General features: G+C 37.7%; 1 protein-coding gene across 1 annotated transcript; it reads right to left on the bottom strand.

Annotated features, from left to right (window-relative positions):
* Window positions 1–8,243: 8,243 nt before the first annotated feature.
* LOC110883900 (UDP-glycosyltransferase 79A2) lies at window positions 8,244–9,847 on the bottom strand. Its single transcript, XM_022131567.2, has one exon. The coding sequence runs from the start codon at window positions 9,729–9,731 to the stop codon at window positions 8,352–8,354; it is 1,380 nt and encodes a 459-aa protein (XP_021987259.1). The 5' UTR covers window positions 9,732–9,847; the 3' UTR covers window positions 8,244–8,351.
* Between the last annotated feature and the right edge of the window lie 7,122 nt (window positions 9,848–16,969).

Raw genomic sequence — 16,969 nt, 5'->3', positions numbered from 1 at the left:
GAAGAGCTTTGTTTTAAAACGCTTTATTTTTTCTTGTCCTTACTGATCCTATAAAATGCCAATGATATGTTTTGTTGCCGTTTATCGCTTAATGCTTTATTTTTTTTCCTTTCCCCATATGTTCCGGCTTCGCCACCATCCTCGATACAATAGTTGGAACACAGTGACTCCCACCCTTCTTGTTGGATCATGTTTGGTCGCTTCTGGTTCTCGAACGGGGCTCATCTTTAAAGTTCCGGGTCGCAGACCAAAACAGAAAGTTAATATGTTTTGTCAAAGAATTAACTCAGTGTTGAGTTTGATTTAAACAGTTATATGAATAATAATAATAATAATATGATATTTTTTATTAAGTGATTTTAGGAACTTCCATAGTATTTAAAATGTACTTTGTTATTATGTGTTCTTGTATCATGCTACTTTTTAATTATATTCTCCCCAGTCATATAGCTTCCATTTCATTTGCGGCTGTAAGTTCGAGCAGAGCAATACTGAGCGGGTCTAACTGTCAAAGGGGACCTAAAGTTTATTTAAATAACTGCAACCTTAAATTTATATTATACTATACAATATATCACAAGAAAATTTATATTGTACGTACGGGTAATCTTGATGTGTATCTTTTTTCGTCACGTATCGTTGGCTCTGCCGCAACGCGCGGGTTTCCCACTAGTCATATATAAAAATCCCGGACTCCAAAAAATGAATTATATGATAATATAAAAGTAATTTGGATGAGTATTATTTCATGGTGTAATAACTTTAACTTTGATTATATTATTACGTTTTTGTAATTCTTGAATTTTGATAGTATGACTATGAACTTCCAATAAGACCCCTATTATATGAAACATTTTTTTTTTATCCACAAACAAGTTAAGAAGTTATCATGTAAAAATTGCTAAATAAAAATAAATTGTTGTTTGTAATAATAATATAAAGTCAATTATGTTACTATATATTTTGTAAATGCTAAAGTTAGGCTAATCAACAATAATTAATCTATTGGGTCTATAATCTAAACAAGTTTAATCATCTTGTATTTTGATCTTAAACCTAGATGTGTAAAAATAATTCAGTAAGTTTCATAATTTAATTTCCTTTTATTACAAAATAAATGACCAACAATCAAGATATCAGTTATGAAAATTTTATAATGTATTTATTCTATAAAAATCAAAATTTATATTTGTGAGATCTAATTTTGATAAATTTGTATTTTTATATGATTATCAATGTAATATAATATGTTTAAAAGCATAACAAATCCATACAATGTCCGAAAATTCCCAAAATTTCGAGGAACAATTCTAATATGATAACAAACAGTATCCTAGTGTCAACTAGTTCTATACCCGTCCGGTGGACGGGTATATTAATGGTATAATGATATAAATATTTTATTCTATGCATTCTAAATGTTGTTATTTAGTAAACATTTGATGGAAATTAATAACATTCAAACTCAACAAACATATTCACCGCTTTAAAAACAAAACATTTTGGTGGCCAACAAAAATATAATAATGAAGTGCTTCCATCTATATTATAATCGGTGGAAAACAAAAATATAATAATTAAAGGTGAAAAACAAAAATATAATAATTAAATGAAATGTTATATTGTTAAAGACGGCTTTAGTTGAATGGGTCCAAACACAGCTTAAACCTAGATATTCAATGTAATCCACGTCTCCCAAACCCTAATCCCCTTTCAACTCTTCACTTGCCAAACGAAAACACTGAAACAAAGTGGCGAGGATTCACTGTTTCCTTTAAATCGAATACATTTTTCGCTAATTATTCGAATACATTTTTTGCTAATTATTCTTTCAAATCAGATCCGTACCCCGGTAATTAATCAAGTTCGCACAAATTGTTGTTTCTAGGGTTTCTAATTCGTTGATTTTGATTAGCAATTTGTTATTGATGTTGTTTATAGTGAAGTTAGGTATATCGGAGTTTATGCACGGAATCGGGAATGGAGTGGAGACGTAAAGCTTGAATCCGAATTTGCGGTTTTAAAGAATCTGTTGCTTTGCTTGATCTATGAAGCTGAATAAGCTCGATGTTGGAGCCGAACCGAATGTTTGCGAATATGTAAGTGAATATGTTGTCAATTTTATGATTTGAAGATCAATTTGGTGTTTAGTTATTGTAAAAGAACAAATGATATGACAATTAATATATATTAGTATGTAACATAAACAAAGGGAAGATACGTTGATTAACTTAAACAATTACGTCTTTTAAACAAACCATGACATTTCAGAACATAGTGAACTTTTAATAATCAAACGCAAGAACAATTTATTGTTTGCTTTGCACCAAAACCCGAGGAATTTTAGTGGTTCTTAAAAGAGATACAACCGAATCTGCTGTTTTATACACATTATCCCTCTTCTAGTGATCATCTGAACCCTAACGTCTACCACTTTGCCCCATCTCCATTTCCAATTCTTTAGCGCATGTGACCTTTTGCTACATCTTGCAAGTTTACAAAACTAATATAAAAAAAACTTGTCAATAACATTTAGGTTTATACAATGCATTTTTATACATATATAAACAAATAGCTAGCAAGTGTTTCAAATCTTGAACTTTTAGAGTAGTAAAACATACAAAGTAGCTCTATGTTTTACAAATAAGTATTTATATATTTTTTTTAGAAAATGTTGTTTAAAAAGAAGTATTGTGTTTTATATAAACTATTTGTTTTCATATGAAGTGTCTTTACAGATTTGCTATAGAATTGAGTTTGAAATAACCGTGTAATAGCATGTTGCAATGAAAAACACAAATACGTTACCTCTTTGCTGATTTCACGATCTAAGTTAGATTTGTAAGGACTGAAAAATGGGTTGTATTTGATGATCTCAACACTTATATCATCTTCCTGTACCACACAATATTTAATACATGAGAACATAATAAACTCAATACTAACATATGTATGATAAACAGTTAAGCTGCATATTAAGTTCATGGTGTAAGTCAGATTTGAAAGAACTCGAAAACTTCCTGTATTCGAGTGTCTCAACTCTGTTATCATCTTCCTGTGTGTTTCAAAAAAAAAAAAAAAAATACATGAGAAAAAATCACTCATTACTAAGTTGCTAACAATTTTAAATATATTAACCTTCACTTCAGGTCACGGTGTAAGTCGGATGTCAAACGACTGGAAACGGGTGTGAGTCTGAACACTCTCGTTAGTTGCAACGCCCTTCTCTGGCTCAACCTAGCGTGAAACGAAACTTTCAAATTAGAAGGTATGTGTGTTAAAACATTTGATTAGTTAAAATACCTTGGAATTTAGATCCGTTGCTTTCATCTTTATCTGCTCCATTTGCTTGAACTTTGAAAACCTATGTTATTATTGAAAAATTAATTGTGGTGCTTTTTATATATAGGTTGGTTGCAATTGGCAGTTTCAACATACCCCACTTGCCCACTACATGATAGTTTCTTCGTCTATCAACTGAAAACTGGTGGGAATTTAGATCAGCAACTGCAAACGTGGTAAAAATACCTAATATTTCGCTAACTACATATTATTGTTTTTTTTTTAATTTTATAATTTGATCACATGATAAAAACAGATAGAACGTGGGTTGGCTTTCAAAAAAGAACATGGGCTATATCCTTCCCTGGAATTTTGGCTAAGCAGGTCAAAGGAATCCAGAAAAAACCTCCCCGCTTTTTTCTGATTTATGACGGTCAAGATTAAATCTTGGGCTGATCCAACGATGCAGATTAGTTATGTTCCCCTTTGACTTTAAAGGGAACATAAGAATATAGAATTTCACAAAACAAGTCTCTAGGAAAGGTGTAGATGTGTTAATGGAATTAGAGAGTGGGGATGATGAGGAAAGGTGTTTGGGCCCGAATGATATAAATTTTAGGAATTATGATTCAAGAACTTCTTAAAAGCCATTTCAAGTTCTTGTGTGTATTAATGGTGTTTAATATTGAATTTAATTCGAATTTAAAGTGATTGATGAGGATGGTAACGATAGATTAAATGGTAAGGGACCACGTTCTCCATGAAGCCGAGTCGAATGAGATCGATATAGAGGTTAGCCATCGTTAAATAACCGAACATGAATCTAACTTATATTGTTAACGTTTATTCATAAAGTTAATATTTTGAGGTAAACTTTTGTTGAAAAATTTATTTTGTGCGTTTACCCATTTCGTTCTTTTACTTAAAATAAAAGCTACGTTTTACATGTGTATTTTTATCTATGTGTCGGTATAAATTCGAGTTGGTATACATTTCAAAGTAATTTTTTTTAGAAACAAGTCAGACAAAATATAATACATTTTCGTGCTTATGTTATATACGTTTCAGTTGTTCTATGTTTCGCCGTAAAGTTAGCTCCGAATCGAGTGGGGTCAAATATAATACATATTCATGGGTAAGTATAAAGTAGAGTTACTCTACGTTTCAACCACGATGCAACGTGCTACAAGTAAAATTTCAATCCTTGATGTGACTATGTCTTTTGATTACCCAGAGCAGTCTCCGAAAACTCTTGAAAAAATTTAGGCTTCGGGCGACGAAAAGAAGTGGGCCCAAAATTATGGTTAGGGTAAATGAAGTACAGAAATAAAAATTTAGTGATGGAGCAAATACTTGAACTTGAGACCTTTACATTATTTTGAGATGGTTTTTGCCACTACACTACCACTATTTTTTTCCATAATAAACGGATGAATATACTAAATATATACAAGGTTATAAAGACTTTTCGGGCCCTTTGAAATTTTGGGCCTCGGGCGTCGGCACGGGTTTGCCGGGCCCAGAGCCGGCCCTGTGATTACCCATCTCACTTTTCTCTTAATACGTGTTTTATGTGTTTATGTACGTTTCCTATGTATGAGTCGGATCACATATCGATACATTTTGATTGTACAGTAAAAAAATGATTGCTTTAGGTAATTTAGATCCAATCGCAATGCTATTGAGTTAAATTGGATACATCAAAACATGTGCTTTCATATGGTTAATCCATCATATAATCATATAACGGTTGTACTAATCCATTCAATGTCTAAAATGTACTCGCGCCGCAACGCACGCAGATCTAATTAGTATTATGGTTAATGGGAGAAGGAAAGAGTAAAGAAAGTAAAAGGAGTAAAGGAATGAGATGACTAAATATACTTGACAACTCAAATAACAAGTAGGGCTGTAAACGAACACGAACAAGGTCATGTTCGTGTTCGTTCGTTAAGGAAATTAACATGTTCGCGAACTGTTCACGAACGCATACCGAACATAAGTTTATGTTCGTGTTTGTTCGTTAAGGAAATTCAGTTGTTCACGAACAGTTCGTGAACACTGATCTCGAACACAAACGAATGCATGGAAATAAAAACGAACGGAAACGAACATTTAACATGAAAATAAAGAAAATGGCATCCTTAAACATTAAATAAGTAGTTAAACACAACCATCAAATGATAAATCAAAACAGAAGAAGTCTACTACACCACCAAATAACGAATCAGGTTTAATTAATTTAGACATAATTATCCCAAAAAATGGTTTAGAATATCCAAATTTTAGCTAACTTAGAAAAATAGGGTTTGAAGTTTTCAATATGTTTAGATAAAAGGTTTATTATTTATTATTTTTAATACAATCAAACAAAACAACATGAACGAACGTAACCGAACATATTATCGAATGTTCACGAACGCAGTCGAACGAACGAGAGATGTGTTCGTGTTCGTTCGCTAAGCTAGCCGAACGAAATTTTTTGTTTGTGTTCGTTCGTTAAGCTAATCGAACGAACATAAACGAACTTCCTGCCGAACGGTTCACGAACTGTTCGCTGAACGTTCGGTTCGTTTACAGCCCTAATAACAAGTCTTGGAGCTCATGATTATAGCATAGAATACAACTAAAAGAAAGCATGTATTCAAAATTCTTGCTCTACCCACATTTAAAGAGTAAAATGGGTAAAATGTGATGAGAAAAAATTGCATAGTTAATTCAACGAAGGTGGTTCACCTCTTTTATCAACCATATTTAAAGATGGCATGCTTTTTAGCCGATGTGGTTGACGTATTAACTTTTAGCACATTGCAAGGGGTGGGCCTTCAAAACAATAAAAAGAAAAATGGCAACCCTTTTGTTCAAAACAATAAAAAGAAAAATTGATACTTGTGACATTGCTTGTACTCTTTATTTATTTATTTTTTTAACGGCAAATTATATCACTTTATTCCATCACCCACACTACACGATTACAAAAATTATAAGTGGTTAGTAAGCTACTAAACCAACCACCTAATAAGATACACTTTACATTTTACATTTTACATTTTATCTCGCCCGATTACAAAAAACAAAAAAAAAGAAAAAAATTCACCTTAAAAAAGGTTAAAACACAAAAGTTGTTTTAGGTTGGAATCTCGACGGAATCTCGAACGTCACCCAGCTTCTCCATTCCAGATTCGATTTTTTGCTCTATTTTTTATCCACAGGAACGTTATTGCCTGCATCTCGCCAAAAATTCATTCTATATTCACGTGTTTCCCCTTAAAAACCCATCATTTCTTGCTTTCCAGATCCCCAACATGTCGCTAATACTATCGTTTGAATGTAGCTCCTTTTTTTCTCCTCTATCTTTGCTGATTTGTAGAAGTTCAGTAAATCTTTCATTGAGTGTGCATAAATCTGTTGGATATTACATCAAGTGCTCACTCTATGCCATAAAACCGCCGCTACGTAGCACCCAATAAATAGGTGATCCGCATCTTCATCTTTTTCCCCACATAGCTTGCATACCTGAGAATTGGACAACATACCCCTCTTCTTTAGGCCTACCATCGTAGATAATCGGTCTTGCTCTCCTCTCCACCCAAAGATATTAACTTTTTTGGGGACCCATTTGTCCCAGTTATAAGGATAGAATGGAACCGTGAATCTGCATAACATTTTCCTTGTTGAGGCTACCGAGAAGACGCCATCTTCCCTTGCGTTATCTCTCCAATCGAATTCTTCCATCCGATTCTTGGTAGTTGCATGTTTGTGTCTTTCGATTTCATAGAGCTTCGGAAAGCTTTCCTTCAAGGGTCCATCACCTGTCCACCAATCCAACCAAAAACGTATCTCCATTCCATTAGTCATTACCCATGATTCCTTTCATCATTTTTTTTGCACCGGTAAGTCGTAATTATGAAACTCTTTCCCTGCTCGAACTATATTATTCCAGGTTCCGGAGATGCCCTCCCTAACCGGGATATAAGACGCCGAGTATGTATCTAGATGAATAGCTTTAATCGTTCTACTCCACAATGAGTCACTTTCATGTTTTAGCCGCCACCACCATTTTGACAATAAACTCAATTTCATGTCTTTGAGTGCTCCCAACCCGAGGCCCCCCTTATCCGTTGGTCCAATGACTCTATCCCAACACACCCATGCGGTTTTAGACTTTTCTTCAATTCATTCCCACCCCAAAAGAATCTCCTGCGGATACTTTCTAACTTTTCCAAAACGCCTTGCGGTGCTTTGAAAAGCGAGAAAAATATAAAGGGAGACTATCGAGAGTAGATTTTAAAAGTGTTAGTCTCCCACCCGATGAAAGTGATTTTGATTTCCACAATGATAAACGATTTTTAAAACAATCAATAATGCACTTCCAATATTTAATTCCGTTCATGTTTGCCCCATCGGAACCCCAAGATATTTGCAAGGCAACTTCCCGACTTCACAATTTATTAACGAAGCCATATGAGAAACAATATTTTCCCCAACCCCAATCTCAAAAAGATTAGTTTTAGAATAGCTAATTTTTAGGACGGAGATGCAATGAAAACACCTCATTAAACGTATAATGTTACGAATAGAATTCTCTTCCCACTCACCCACGAAAACTACTCATCCGCATACATTAAATGTGACAAAACCGGGCCCCCGTTTGGTAATGAGACCCCTTTAATTTTCCCCAACTCCGTTGCCTTATCCATAAAACCGGTCAAGGCTTCCATTGCAAGAATGAAAATAAATGGTGATAGTGGGTCACCGTGGTGGACTCCTTTATAACATTGAAATTCTAATGTGGGCGAGCCATTTATTAGAACCGATGCCCTCGAGAAAGCCAGGATACCGTTCACCCATTCTCTCTAGTTAGCCGGAAAACCCATTTGAAGTAATACTCGATCATGAAACTCCAATTAACAGTGCCATACGCCTTTTCTATATCGATTTTTAAAATGAAAATAATTTTTTTAACTTTTTTTGTCCAAGAAATTATTTCGTTTATTCATATCAAATACTGAACATTTAAATTCGATACAACTTTAAAAAAAAAACAGATTAAATGTCAAACCATGTTCTCAAAGAGCCTTCAAGCCCTCAACAAAATCTGCAACATACTTGTTATGTATCTCATCATCCTGCAAAAACTCCTTCCATTTCTTCTGATTTTCCCTTATGGACTTTGCTGGTTCTTTTTCACTATCCTTCATAACACTCTTCACAGCTTCAAACACATCATCTTTCCCAAAAAACCCATCTTCATCTCTCCTATTCACTTCCACTCCAGCCTTCCACTCCAAAGCAATCAGTTTAGAGTTTAAAAACTGGTCACCCTTTAACGGTATCATCACCAGCTGACAGTCATTAACCAGACCTTCAACCACCGAGCTAAAACCAGCATGACACACATAGCACCCCACACTTTCATGTGCAAGTATGTGTCGTTGTTGCACCCACCCTGAGTGCACAACCCCTCTACCCTTCACTCTATCCACAAACCCCTCAGGTAGTGTTCTTTTAAGTTCAGTAGAGCTATCAACATTTGCTGGAAAATTTAACACCAGTAAGAAAGGAAGTCCGGTGAGTTCTAACCCTAAAGATAACTCTTTGATCTGATCATCTGTTAGAAAAGTCTCACTCCCGAAAGAACAGTAGATGACGGATTTAGCTGGAAACTGGCTCAACCAGTTGTCCCATGTTTCGTCTAATTCGCCCGAATGTGGGTCTGGAACCACTGGACCGATTAGAAGAACTGGCTTCTTAACTTGGTTGCTGACATACTCGATGTACGGTCCTTCCATTTCTCTACATGATTTGATGAGTACAGCATTGCATCCATTGAAGCATTTGATCAGGCGATCGAATACGCTTGGTGTGCCATGGAAGCTCATGAAGATGTACATCAAGTCTTGAGCTTGAAAAGTTTTTAAAGTGATGGGATGCAGAGCTGGAGGTTTCTTCAGTTGGTCTATAGTTGGTGGCGTGTCGTGGGCGAACCAGGAGGTCACAAACGCCTTGGAAATCGTCATGAAAACGGTGAAAAAGATGGACTTTATACCGAGATCACACGCGATTTCGGGCAGCCACCCTTGCGCAAAGTCAAAGAACATGAAGTTAGGTTTGAGATTGGTTAGTAAGGTTTTGATCTGGGGTCGCATTAGGTCTAATGCAACTTTTAGAAGTTCGGCGGTCTCTGGCGAGGTGTCGGAGGTGTTTTCGACCCCTTCTGGGAGACCGTCGACATGCGGTAAAGTTAGAGGGATGACTGTGGTGCTCGCGGTGGAGTTGAGCATGGTTTCGATACGACCGACACTGGTTGAAGCGGCCAAGAAAGAGATCTTGATACCGGGATAGGATGATAACTTGTTGGATAACTGCACAAAAGGACTAATGTGACCAAATGCAAAGAAAGGGAACATTACTAAGTGTAGTTCCTTAGTTTTTCCACTTGAAGCCATTTTTGATGCACAAGTTTTGTGTATACAGGGTTGACATATATAGGAGTTGCATTTATTTATCTCCACCGACAAGGTTAATGCAGTTTATGAAAGATACTGTGGACATGATTTAGGCCACACGGGGTGGTCTGTTATGGAGGTTTCATCACGAGTGATGAGCATCGGAACACCGCCGCCTCCCCTATATATAACGAGTGATAAGTATAACTCGTTATATATATAACGCGTTGAACATGTAAGTGAATGAATGTGTATCTTGTACATTGTGCATTAATACTTGTACATTGGAATCTCATCACTAGTGATACCACCCCCCTACATTTCTATCACTAGTGATAGAAATTTGGTTGATGACATGACATGATTTTATTGGACAGTGAGAGTGATAGAATCTATCACTAGTAAACCACCCCTCCTCCCCTTAGTTGGGTACTTCGTACACGAATATTTTTACACAACACTTAAAATAATTATTAAACAATGATAGTCTGATATAATATTATAATGTATGGTATGATCAATTGTATATGAGATGTAAAAAAGTAACTCCTTAAATCATATGGTAGAAAATAGAGTAAAAACAAATGGTTATGGCATCGAAAATTGGAGCAATTAAGAGGGGCCAAGTATCTCTACTTTAGCTCCAAAGTCTTTAAAAGAGGTGCCAAGCATCTCTACTCAAAATTTAATATTTTAGCTCCAAAGTTGCTAAAGTAAATATGATGTGATGGGAGAACACCGCCCTTACGTGTAATAATCCCGTTCATAAGTTGAGAACTTTAGTCTATGAGCCAAGTCGATCTCAGTCAAGGTTAATTGGGGTACAAACTTAATAATAAACAAGCAGGGTCAACTTTAGATACTATACTAAATAAAAAAAAAAATTGAGCTCAAACTTGGCTCGTGTAAAAATCGAGCAAGGTCCGTTGAGGCATTGTTTTAAACAAATTCAAGGTTTCAACAACTTCATTATTAGGTAATCGTCACGGCTCGTTAAACCTACAAAATATATTAGCGTATTAAAACTATATATATATAGAGAGAGAGAGAGAGTAAAATGCCAAAATAGTTCGTAAGTTTAGATCACTTTTACCACTTTATCTTAAAAATGAAACTTTTTGTATCTGCATCTCTAAAAAGTTTTATTTTTTGTTGTCATTTCCATCCATATTACTATTCTGTTAAAATGTATTGTTAAATTATGGACGATTTTGACGAATTACCCATTTATTCTTTTATTCTTTTTCTTTTTTTAAATAAGAAACAAAAAATATATATACACACTTATCTTTTTAATTACTATCAAGTTTTCCTTTTTACCTTTAAGATAAAAAAAAATAGATGAACAATAATATATATACATATACACATATATAGTTTTATATACATGATACGTGGTCGAAAACCGGTGTTCGTATTGGTGTAACTTGATGTTTTTACATGGGTTTTAATTCTGAATAGCCTACTTTTAATTAAAATTGTGTTTTGCAGGTTTGATGAAGTTTAAGGAGCTATTCGGGAGCTTTACGGACTATCGGGACGAAAAATGGACCACCGGAACGCGAAACAGGTCAATCGGAAGCGAGAAACACAAAAACAGAAAAGTGGGTTTTCTGTGAGGCATAGCCTACGCCACCAGGGGCGTAGGCGACGCCCCCTCCTGATGCTAAACGAGATTTGTGGGTTTTGTTGGTTGGTGACGAGTTTTAATGTTGGTTTTGACCCATTTCGGGAGTTACACTTGGAATAATTTTTGAAATCACTTCTTGGAGCCATAAGCTATCATCCCTTCCACTCTCAATCCATCTCTATCACCAACCTTCATCCGAATCAAGAATCATCATCAACCAATTCATCTTCATCTCTATTCACCAAACCCTAGTTCATTCCATCACCCTAACTACCATCAATCCTTCAATCCATTCATCACCATCATTCAAACCAAAACCCTAATCATCATCATTCACTATTTCCAACATCCAACATGTTCAATCTCAAGTTCCATTTATCCGTTGATAGCGTTCGTCCTTCCATGAGCGGCTAAATTCTTGGAGGTTTCACCCCGGTGTAGGTTTTTGTAAGTCTAGGGTTTTAACATTGTTCTTGGTTTGATTTTGTGACAAATTGCTATTTGATTTTGAAGCTTATGACAATTGTCTTGCATTTGTATTGAATTCATGAATTGTCGAGTGAAGATTAAATTTGACTTTATGAAATGTTTATGTGCAATTATGCCTTGTCTAGGTTAGAGTTTACATGTTCTTGGTAATGAAGTGCATTTTTGTCCGTTCTTTATAACGTCGATAGCTATTGGCACCTAAGCCTTGTAACACTAAATTCGTTAGTCACTTTTGCAATTGAATCAAATCTAAAACGTGTAGAAATCCTAGGATTGCAACTACCGAACCGGGTGTGAACCTTGTTTATTTATCTTGTTTACATCATCAATTATAATTTCGTGCAATTGTTTAAGTTCTTGTTAGTCATAATTAAAAAACCAAATTTGTAGGTTCATTTCAATATCTTTTCAAAACAAACAAAAACCATAAAAATATCCTAGTAAGCTTCATAATAGTGACAAACCGTTAAAATCAATCAAGTCCATTCGCAAACCACATACTCTTCGTGGTTCGACCCCTTGCTACCACTAGCTATTTGTTAAGGGTAATTAGGGCTATAAATTTTATCTTTGACCGGAGCGCGACATTCCGATCAAATTTTGGCGCCGCTGCCGGGGAGTGCGTGCGCTTTGTGTTTGGATATTGTTTGAATTTGTGTGATTAACTGTTTAAATTGTTTTGCTTTCTTTTTGTCTTGTCTTTTTCCTTGTTACGCGGGGTGTGTTACTTGTGCAGGTTACAGGTAGTGCATGCGTACACGAAATTCCGGGAGGACTTCACCGCTAGTCTACGAACCGGAAATTGAAAGACTTGCAAGAAGAAACCTAGCAAGCCGGTTAGAAGCAACTCTCGCTTCTAATCAAACCAACCAAACACCACCACTTACACCGACCATTGAAACCGACTCAATGGCGAACCACAATTCCAACCAAGAATTTAACCCAAACCAAAACCTCCACCCAAATCAATTCCAAACCCGAGGAACTTTTTTCCCCGCTCAAGAGCTACCGGGTGGTAACACCAATGCAAGACCACCCACTCCACCTTTCCGAAACCAAAACACCAACAACACCCAACGAACACCTCAGCAACAACCTATTCACCGACAAGCATCGTTGCCTATTAATCTTGATGATCGGAATGTCAACTCCGATCGAAGAGGTAACCGTGATCACGGCAATCCCGTGAATGAAGACCCATTCTTCAACATTGACGACTTAAGGAATGCAATTCCCGATGACGAACCGTATAGTGTTCCCGGTTATCAATCGCTGGAACACGTGAGTATTCATACGGAAAATTCGGACGATGGGGGTTATTATGATGATCGAGCCAATGATGATGAAGATTGGGGTTACTTGAATAGGGGAAACGTATATAATGCTCGAAGGTATGATGATGAGGAGTTTGGGTCTCAAAACGCCAACTACGTTGGGGAAGAGGAATATGGTTATGGAGGTGGAAGAAATGAGGGTTATGGGAACAACCGTCAACCACAAAACAACAACCGACGAAACCGGAATGAAGGGTTTTACAACAACAACAATAACAACAACAATGTAAACCCTAACCGGATTCCTCGTTTTGTGGGAGGTGGTAACCCGAGAGATAATCGAAGAGAGGAGCGAAGGGATGAAAGACGGGATAATCGGAGACAAGTCGATCAAGAAGTCAACGGGCCACAACGTCGTCAACAACCTCCACGGGGAGTCAATGACCGTTTCCGACCAATAGTGACCGAAAACAATTCTCCAATAGTTTGTGAAAGGAGGATGTTTGATTGTAAACCACATTACATCAACATCCTTCCTCATTTCAACGGAAGGTCTAACGATGAGCCGTACAACCACTTAACGGAGTTCTCATCCATTTGTGATACTATTGGAGGACACAACTTCGCATTGGAGGAAGTGAAGCTTCGCCTTTTTCAATTCTCATTGAAGGATAAGGCAAAGCAGTGGTTCTTTACACTTCCGCCTAATAGTATTCGAACTTGGGAACAAATGCAACAAGCATTTTTGGACGAGTACTATTCCATGGCCAAGACCGATGATGCTAGAGATGAAATTCGGTCATTTCGTCAACTTTCAAGTGAGCCTTTACATGAAGCCTTCACCCGATTCAAGGAACTAATGAGGAGATGCCCACATCACCAAATAGAAAAATGGGAATTGGTGAAATGTTTCGTACGGGGCTTAGATGATGCGACGTGGAATCGGCTTGAGACGACAAGCAATGGCACCCTTTTGAGCAATCATGAGGATGACGATTGGGAATTTTTGGAGAGAATGAGCAAACGGTCCAAACAAAAAGAATCGGCCGATAGAGCGAAAAGGCATCCAGTTTCCCGGTCACTTCCCGATCTCGATTCTAAGGATCGGATTTCCTCTTTAGAAAGGGAGATAGCTCAATTGAAAAAGAAGAAAGAGGTGAACGCGGTTCAATTCGAAGTATGTGAGGAATGTGGTGATATTGGACATGCGACCGAGCAATGTTCAATGGGTTCGAGTGGTTACCCCGAGGAAGTCAATCAAGTGTATGGAGATAGGAAGCAATATGACATGAACTCCAACACTTACCATCCGGGTTTGAGAAATCACCCCAACTTTCGGTATGGTAATGCTTCAAATCAAATGAACCCGAATTTCCAAGCGGGTAATCAAGGGGGAAGCGGGTCATCATACCAAAACCGCCAAGGTGGTAACCAAGGAGGCTACCAACGAAATTACAATCAAGGGTACCAAGGTGGATACCAAAAGAATTACAACAACCAAGGCGGTAACGGAAGTGGGTCAAATAACCAAACCGGTGGCAATGACTTGAATACAAAGATGGATGTGATGCTCTCGATGATGCAAGAATCTAAGAAGGAGAATGAGATTCGAGACAAAGCACATGAGGCATTAGCAAAGCAAGTGGGCCAACTAGCGGAAGAAGTAGCCCAAATCAAGGGAGGCACGGGAAAGCTTCCGAGTGACACCACCGTAAACCCTAAGCATCAAGGGTCGAATTCAAGGAACACACGTGAGGTACCAATTAATAAAGTTACTTTACGTAGTGGTAGAGTTGTTGATAATGGTGTCAAAACACCACCACCCCAACTTGTTGAAGGGGTGGTGGAAGATGCTAGTGATGATGAGCTTGAGGATGGCCAAACGGGTCAAAACAAAAACGATTTGAAAAAGAATAATGTTACCCCCGTTGTGGCCATCCCCGTCCCCAAGGCTAAGGAAAAGGGTGTGGAGGTTAATACCGCCCCTTATCCCGAAGCATTGAAGGGACCGACAAAAAAGGTTGTAAACAAAAGAGGTCCACAACAAGAAGAGTTGTTGGAAATTTTCAAACAAGTAAAAATCAATTTACCTCTTTTGGATGCAATTAAACAAGTACCGTCTTATGCTAAGTACTTGAAAGACTTGTGTACCCAAAAACGCACTCACAAATTTCCAAAGAAATTAGATTTAACCGAAAATGTGAGTTCGATCCTTTCGGGTACACTTCCACCTAAGCTCCAAGATCCGGGTGCGCCTATCATTTCAATTCAAGTGGGCGATTTTAAAATCAACCGGGCACTTCTAGATCTTGGTGCTAGTGTAAGCATCCTACCGGGTAGTTTATATGACCAATATGAGTTTGGTCCACTTCAATCGTCAAACACCACCGTGGTGTTAGCCGATTTGACACCTAAACTACCCCGTGGAGTTGTTTCGGAGGTGATAGTGAAAATCGAGGATTTTTACTATCCGGTGGACTTTCTTGTACTTGATTATGTGGCCAAGGACCCAACCAAGCAACCTACGGTGATTTTGGGTCGACCGTTCTTAGCAACTGCAAATGCTCAAATTGATTGCAGAACGGGGACGGTTGACATGACATTTGGAAACCGGAGGTTGAGGTTGCATGTTTTTTCCGGACTTATGAACCCTCCAGTTGATGATGAATGCTTTATGGCAGACATTGTTGACACGTGCATACCTCTTTGCGACACAGTCGTTTATGGGGAAAACACAATGGAGGATTGTTATGTGTTTGACAGGTCACAGGTGGAGGTGGAACGAAGCATGGACGAGGAAGTGAGGAGTTTAGAGGTGCTTGCGGTTAGAGAAGGAAAACCGACATGGACGCACCAAGTCGAGAGCTTACCGGAGAGCATTGATACTAAACTGAAGCCGTCTTTAGTGGAGCCTCCGGAAGTTGAGTTGAAAGCATTGCCAAAGCATCTCAAATATGCTTATGTTGGAGAGGGCAATACTCTCCCGGTTATCATTGCATCCAACTTAACCGGAGAGCAAGAGAAAAAGTTGATGGAGGTGTTGGTCACCAATCGGGCGGCGATTGGATGGACCATTGCGGATTTGAAAGGTATTAGTCCCTCGGTGGTGATGCACAAAATCATCACGGAAGAGAATGTGACTCCCGTTAGAGATGCGCAAAGACGGTTGAATCCGAACATGCGGGAGGTTGTGAAAAAAGAGGTATTGAAGTGGCTTGATGCGGGTATCATTTACCCGATCTCGGATAGCCAATGGGTAAGCCCAACACAAACGGTTCCCAAGAAAGCCGGCATACAAGTCGTCAAAAATGACGCAGGTGAAGAGGTAGCTACCCGGCCGGTAACCGGGTGGCGAATTTGTATTGATTATAGGAAGTTGAATAACGCAACTTCTAAAGATCATTTTCCTTTACCGTTTATTGATCAAATTGTTGAGAAATTATCGGGGCAAAAATTTTATTGCTTCCTAGATGGTTATTCGGGTTATAACCAAATTGCCATCCATCCGGAAGATCAAGCAAAGACTACTTTTACATGTCCTTATGGTACTTTCGCATTTAGGCGAATGCCGTTTGGGTTATGTAATGCTCCCGCCACCTTTCAAAGGTGCATGATGAGTATCTTCTCCGATATGGTGGGAGAGTCTTTAGAAATCTTTATGGATGATTTCTCAATTTTTGGATCATCGTTTGAGACTTGTTTGGACCAACTAGATAAGGTGTTAAAAAGGTGTGTTGAAACTAGTTTGGTCCTAAGTTGGGAAAAGAGCCATTTCATGGTTCAAGAGGGAATTGTGTTGGGGCACGTGGTGTCAAGTCGTGGGATAGAGGTTGATCGTGCTAAGG

Source organism: Helianthus annuus, chromosome 10, assembly GCF_002127325.2.
Source record: "Helianthus annuus cultivar XRQ/B chromosome 10, HanXRQr2.0-SUNRISE, whole genome shotgun sequence".
Lineage (NCBI taxonomy): Eukaryota > Viridiplantae > Streptophyta > Magnoliopsida > Asterales > Asteraceae > Helianthus > Helianthus annuus.
The sequence above is the reverse complement of the archived record's forward strand: the minus strand, read 5'-3'. Positions and strand labels throughout refer to the sequence as shown.